Genomic DNA, 7,266 nt, shown 5'->3' with positions numbered 1-7,266 from the left:
CATCCATAACCCTCCTGTCCTAGCCATCTGGGACACATCCCTCCTGTCCTAGCCATCTGGGACACATCCATAACCCTCCTAGCCATCTGGGATACATCCATAACCCTCCTGTCCTAGCCATCTGGGATACATCCATAACCCTCCTGTCCTAGCCATCTGGGACACATCCATAACCCTCCTGTCCTAGCCATCTGGCGGTCGTTCTATCCTCTTCCTGTTACATTCTAAGGTAGATTAAGTCAATTCTTACCTCGAAGGCAGTTGTCCTTGATAAGAGTCAGCCTTTTTACACCTGCATTGCTTGCTGTTTGGGGGTTTTAGGCTGGGTTTCTGTACAGCACTTTGAGATATCAGCTGATGTACGAAGGGCTATATAAATACATTTGATTTGATTTGATTTATGTTGAAATATCCAAACCTCTGAGAATCACACAGCTTCGGCCACCAGGATCGGGCCCCTTCTTCCTGCTGTTGATTTTCTGTGATTTTCTTTTCTTTTTCCATCACTTAAAATAGTTCTAAATATTTGTGTGTCATTTGCCAACTACTGACCTGTTTATTTTCAGGTCTGACTAACAACATCTGTCTACTGTTGGCTTGTTGCTTTCTACTTCCTCCCCAACAGGACTTCGTGCTGAAGCAAGTGGCCTCAAAGTACCACAAGATGGGCTGGCCCTTGGCTCTGACAGAAGGCTCCATCATACAGGCCTCCTACCAGACTGAGTATGTGATGCATACAGTCACCTCTCACACAACAAGTGGCTGGGTTGGGATGTTGTCTTGACCCACAAGCAGATCATTTAACTGTAGTGTCTCCTTCTGTCCCTCCTTCTCTTCTCTCTCTCTCCCTCCTTCTGTCCCTCCTTCCCTTCTCTCTCTCTCTCCCTCCTTCTATCCATCCTTCCCTTCTCTCTCTCTATCTGCTTCTCTCTCCTTCCCTATTCTTTTCCCCTCCCTCTCTCTCTCCCTCTCTCTCTCCCTCTCTCTCCCCCTCTCTCTCTCTCTCTCTCTCTCCCTCTCTCTCTCTCCCCCCTCTCTCTCTCTCTCTCCTCTCTCATTCCCTCCCTACCTCCCACTCTTTTGTTCCTGTACCTCTCACCACCTGACCCTCTTCCACCTCTCTCCCTCGCTTCTCTCTCCCCCTCTCTCTCTCCTCACACTCCCTCCCTCTCTCCCTCTGTCTCATGGACAGAGAGCTGCAGAGAGAGGTGATCATGCTGGCATGTAGTTTCGGGAACAAGCACTGTCACCGCCAAGCCGTGTCGCTCATCTCTGATTGGATCTCCAGCAACAAGAACAGGTACAGTAGACAGCATCCTAAATAACACCCAGTGCCCCCCCCACACACACATGGAACAGTTGAGCTAACGTAGGCTAATGTGATTAGCATGAGGTTGTAAGTAACAACAAAAAAAGAAGAAAGCAAATCCCAGGACATAGACATATCTGATATGGGCGGAAAGCTTAAATTCTTGTAAATCTAACTGCACTGTCCAATTTACAGTAGCTATTACAGTGAAAGAATATCATGCTATTATCATGCTATTGTTTGAGGAGAGTACACAATTATGGAACAATTATGAAAATGTATTAATAAAACCAATTAGGCCCATTTGTGCAGTCTTGATACAACATTTTGAGCAGAAATACAATGGTTCATTGGATCAGTCTAAAACTTTGCACATACACTGCACCTGGGCTGGAATAATACATTATGGCATTTATCGTGCATTTCAAAGATTATGGTACTTTAAAAAATATATATTTTACCAGATCTAATGTGTTATATTCTCCTATATTAATTTCACATTTCCACAAACTTCAAAGTGTTTCCTTTCAAATTGTACCAAGAAATGCATATCCTTGTTTCAGGTCCTGAGCTACAGGCAGTTAGATTTGGGGAAGTCATTTTAGGCAAAAATTTGAAAAAAAGGTGAGATCCTTATTTAAATCAGTGCACCACTGTTTAGGGAGTAGGGTCCTCTTTCAGATTGGTCTGTAGAGACAGAGAGCGGGTGTCGTGCTGGGCCCACAGTGGACCACTGTTTAGGGAGTAGGGTCCTCTTTCAGATTGGTCTGTAGAGACAGAGAGCGGGCGTCGTGTTGGGCCCACAGTGGACCACTGTTTAGGGAGTAGGGTCCTCTTTCAGATTGGTCTGTAGAGACAGAGAGCGGGTGTCGTGTTGGGCCCACAGTGGACCACTGTTTAGGGAGTAGGGTCCTCTTTCAGATTGGTCTGTAGAGACAGAGAGCGGGTGTCGTGTTGGGCCCACAGTGGACCACATGTTTAGGGAGTAGGGTCCTCTTTCAGATTGGTCCGTAGAGACAGAAGAGCAGGTGTCGTCCCACTCCACTGTTTACCAAGCAGCTCTCTCTTTCAGATATCACCAAGCAGCTCTCCTGCTGGGCCCTTCAGATGTCACCAAGCAGCTCTCCTCTCTCCCCTGGTCTGTAGAGACAGAGCAGCTCTCCTCTCCCTCTTCAGATATCACTGTAAGCAGCTCTCCTCCTCCCCTTCAGATGTCACCAAGCAGCTCTCCTCTCTCCCACAGATATCACTGTTTAGCAGCTCTCCTCTTTCAGATTGGTCTTAGATATCACCAAGCAGCTCTCCTCTCTCCCCTTCAGATGTCACCACTGTTTAGCAGCTCTCCTCTTTCCTCTTCAGATATCACCAAGCAGTCTCCTCTCCCACAGATGGATCACCAAGCAGCTCTCCTCCTCTTTTCAGATGGTCACCAAGCAGCTCTCCTCTCTCCTCTTCAGATATCACTGTTTAGGGAGCAGCTCTCCTCTTTCAGATTGGTCCTTCAGATGTCACAAGCAGAGCTCCTCTCTCCCCTTCAGATGTCACTGTTTAAGCAGGGTCCTCTTTTCAGATGGTCACAGAAGCAGCTGTCGTGCTCCCCTTCAGATGGACCACTGTTTAGGGAGCTCTCCTCTTTTCAGATTGGTCACCAGAGCAGAGAGCGGGTCTCCTCTTCAGATATCACCAAGCATGCTCCTCTCTCCTTTCAGATATCACCAAGCCTCTTTCTCTCCTCTTCAGATATCACCAAGCAGGCTCTCCTCTCTCCCCTTCAGATATCACTGTAAGCAGCTCTCCTCCTCTTTCAGATGTCACCAAGCAGCTCTCCTCTCTGGGCCCTTCAGATGTCACCAAGCAGCTAGGGTCCTCTTTCAGATTGGTCTGTAGAGACAGAGAGCGGGTCTCTCTGGGCCCACAGATGTCACCACTGTTTAGCAGCTCTCCTCCTCTTTCAGATGGTCAGAGACAGAGCAGCTCTCCTCTCTCCTCTTCACATATCACCAAGCAGCTCTCCACTTTCAGATCTCTCAGATATCACCAAGCAGCTCTCCTCTCTCCTTCAGAGATGGACCAAGCAGTTGGACTCTCCTCTTCAGATATCACCAAGCAGATCTCCTTCCTCTTCAGATATCACCAAGCAGCTCTCCTCTTCACATATCACCAAGCAGCTCTCCTCTCTCCCCTTCAGATATCACCAAGCAGGTCTCCTCTCTCCTCTTCAGATGTCACCAAGCAGCTCTCCTCTCTCCCCTTCAGATATCACCAAGCAGGTCTCCTCTCTCCTCTTCAGATATCACCAAGCAGCTCTCCTCTCTCCTCTTCAGATATCACCAAGCAGCTCTCCTCTCTCCTCTTCAGATATCACCAAGCAGGTCTCCTCTCTCCTCTTCAGATATCACCAAGCAGCTCTCCTCTCTCCTCTTCAGATATCACCAAGCAGGTCTCTCTCTCTCTCTCTTCAGATATCACCAAGCAGCTCTCCTCTCTCCTCTTCAGATATCACCAAGCAGCTCTCCTCTCTCCTCTTCAGATATCACCAAGCAGCTCCTCTCCTCTTCAGATCCTCTCTCCTCTTCAGATATCACCAAGCAGCTCTCCTCTCTCCTCTTCAGATATCACCAAGCAGGTCTCCTCTCTCCTCTTCAGATATCACCAAGCAGCTCTCCTCTCTCTTCCTATCACCAAGCAGCTCTCCTCTCTCCTCTTCAGATGTCACCAAGCAGCTCTCCTCTCTCCCCTTCAGATGTCACCAAGCAGCTCTCCTCTCTCCTCTTCAGATATCACCAAGCAGGTCTCCTCTCTCCTCTTCAGATATCACCAAGCAGCTCTCCTCTCTCCTCTTCAGATGTCACCAAGCAGCTCTCCTCTCTCCTCTTCAGATATCACCAAGCAGGTCTCCTCTCTCCTCTTCAGATATCACCAAGCAGCTCTCCTCTCTCCTCTTCAGATATCACCAAGCAGCTCTCCTCTCTCCTCTTCAGATATCACCAAGCAGCTCTCCTCTCTCCTCTTCAGATGTCACCAAGCAGCTCTCCTCTCTTCATCTGAAAGAAGCTTATAGTCACACTCCGTTTTATAGCTCCTTTTTACAGAGAAGAATGTCCCATTGTTGAATCCCAGTGGGCCTGACATAGATTTGTGTTCTGATCAATACGGCACGTTGGACAACCTTGCCAATATTGATGTTTCAAACGCCAAGTGTCCATTGAAACAGAATCTATCCCTTGTCTAATCCCTCCACCTGTTGCTCTCGGCAACACAAACAACAACATCCACAACAATGGCCCCCCACCTCTACACGGACGTGTTGATAACAACACTCTCTTCATCTCCGCTATGATACGAACATCCCTCATTCTGCCCTACAAGGTCTGATTGGTTCTCTGTGTATTCCTTCAGGAACACTGTCTAATGATCCTGGGTCTGATTGGTTCTCTGCGTATTCCTTCAGGAACACTGTCTAATGATCCAGGGTCTGATTGGTTCTCTGCGTATTCCTTCAGGAACACTGTCTAATGATCCAGGGTCTGATTGGTTCTCTGCGTATTCCTTCAGGAACACTGTCTAATGATCCTGGGTCTGATTGGTTCTCTTCGTATTCCTTCAGGAACACTGTCTAATGATCCAGGGTCTGATTGGCTCTCTGCGTATTCCTTCAGGAACACTGTCTAATGATCCAGGATCTGATTGGCTCTCTGTGTATTCCTTCAGGAACACTGTCTAATGATCCTGGATCTGATTGGTTCTCTGCGGTTTCCTTCAGAATAATACAGAATAAACTAAGATAGGACATAGTGAAGATACTGTATCTGAGTCTGTCCATTGATGTCAGCAGTACTGCACCACACACTGTATATGTACACTGTACGCATGTGAGTGAGTTGAAAACACAATCTATTCTGTTCTTTGGTGAGATGGACCATGGACGGCAGATAGCCTTGTGCTTAAGAGCGTTGGGCCAGTAACCGAAAGGTTGCTGGTTTGAATCTCTGAGCTGACTAGGCTGAAAATCTGCCGATGTGAGAATTGGCCTGTGTTGAATTCTAACATTATTTATTTATTTTATTTAAGTCTGTTAATTAAGAACAAATTCTTATTTTACAATGACGTCTTACCCCGGTCAAACCCTAACCCGGACGACGCTGGACCAATTGTGCGCTGTCCTATGGGACTCCCAATCACGGGCCGGTTGTGGTACAGCCTGGAATCGAACCAGGGTCTGTAATGACGCCTCTCAGCACTGAGATGCCTTAGACCGCTGCGCCCCTCGGGGAGCCCCAAGACACAGCGGTGAACGGTTGGAAAGAGACTGGTTTTATCTGTCTATAGGCCCCGGAGCCTCTGATACTGTACTTAAAACACTCCATGCTCCCAAATGGCACCCTATTCCCTACATAGTGCACTACTTTAGACCAGGACTGGCACCCTATTCCCTTTATAGTGCACTACTTTAGACCAGGGCTGGCACCTTATTCCCTTTATAGTGCACTACTTTAGACCAGGGCTGGCACCCTATTCCCTGTATAGTGCACTACTTTTGACCAGGACTGGCACCCTATTCCCTTCATAGTGCACTACTTTTGACCAGGGCTGGCACCCTATTCCCTGTATAGTGCACTACTTTTGACCAGGGCTGGCACCCTATTCCCTTTATAGTGCACTACTTTTGACCAGAGCCCATAGGGGAATAGGGTGCCATTTGGGATGCAAGCCAAGTCAAAAACTCCCCATCTTAAAGCATATGCTCTTCATAAAACCCCACTGCCCTCGCCACATGGCTTTATGATCAAGGTAGTAATGTGTGACGGCTGAGCTCAGCAGCGTTAATGTGGAACGCTCATACCTGGTGTGGTCCACATCTTCCTGTATCCTCCTCACACTATCTCCTTCTATAAAGAGGAGGGAGAGAGAGAGAGAGAGAGATGCATATATATATATATATTATATATATATAGAGAGAGAGAGAGAGATATGCATATATATATATATATAGAGAGAGAGAGAGAGAGATGCATATATATATATATATATATATATTATATATATAGAGAGAGAGAGCGAGAGATATGCATATATATATTAAGAGAGAGAGAGATACAGAGAGAGAGAGAGAAAGAAAGAGAGAGAGTCACCTTTCACTGTGAAAACACCGACACTTGGTTTCCTAAAGTGTAACCTGCAGTGATTTAACCTACAGTAGCTCTTGTACCAGGGAGAGCTGCCAGTAGAGCTGTTGATCTGGCGGTCTGCTCTCTCTGTCTCTGTTTTACCATCACTACATCATCCATCATTTGTAGAGTCTGAATGAAAGACTGAATGTGAATATTAGGGAACATCGTGGCCTAGAAAGTTAATTATTTCCGTCATCGTTGTGAGAGACTGCATGGAGAGAGAGAGAGCAGTAATATTGTGTCTTTAGTCATTATGTCTCTGTCTCTATCACACTTTGACCACACACCAGGTATATTCAGGATTTTTTTTGGGGGGGGGTGGCTTTTTCCACAAGCTGCATTTTTCCACAAGATTGCGTTGGGGAAACTATGCTAGAGTGTAGATTCCCGAGGCTCTCCCAAACCCCCTGTGTGCCATGGACCCAGTCAGCAGAAGTGTTTTGCTCAGTAAGGTCTTGCTATAGTAAACTTTCTCCAAAGCCTTGATTCCTCTCGAGAGCCAAAAAATGTCATGCTCTCAATCTATTGTAGAAATATAGTGCATGAAAAGCCCAGCATCCCATGACACATCATTATGGATTTTCAGTTTTTTTTTACTACAGCCTGAGAAACAGCTAGACTTTCCCCGGTTCAATCCCCAGGCCAGTCATTATAATAGGAACCCCGTCTTAGGCTGGGATTTCAGGATGGACAAGATACTTAAGGACCGTTAAGTTATCGGTGGTGCAGGACATGTCTGCTCAGTATGACTTTGGGTTTTCACTACAACATCATGGACCTGTGGAC

General features: G+C 46.8%; 1 protein-coding gene across 1 annotated transcript in view; it reads left to right on the top strand.

The window, feature by feature from the left end:
• LOC112240517 (thyrotropin-releasing hormone-degrading ectoenzyme-like) overlaps positions 1-7,266 on the top strand; it is a gene marked incomplete at its 5' end in the record, with an annotated part of 150,819 nt that overhangs the window by 127,932 nt on the left and 15,621 nt on the right. The window contains 2 exons of the mRNA XM_042316217.1: positions 626-723; positions 1,193-1,300. Coding sequence (XP_042172151.1) covers positions 626-723; positions 1,193-1,300 — 206 coding nt within the window. The remainder of the gene's footprint in view (positions 1-625; positions 724-1,192; positions 1,301-7,266) is intronic.

The sequence above is a fragment of the Oncorhynchus tshawytscha genome, unplaced genomic scaffold, assembly GCF_018296145.1.
Source record: "Oncorhynchus tshawytscha isolate Ot180627B unplaced genomic scaffold, Otsh_v2.0 Un_contig_1191_pilon_pilon, whole genome shotgun sequence".
NCBI lineage: Eukaryota > Metazoa > Chordata > Actinopteri > Salmoniformes > Salmonidae > Oncorhynchus > Oncorhynchus tshawytscha.
This window is presented reverse-complemented; position numbering and strand designations above follow the sequence as displayed.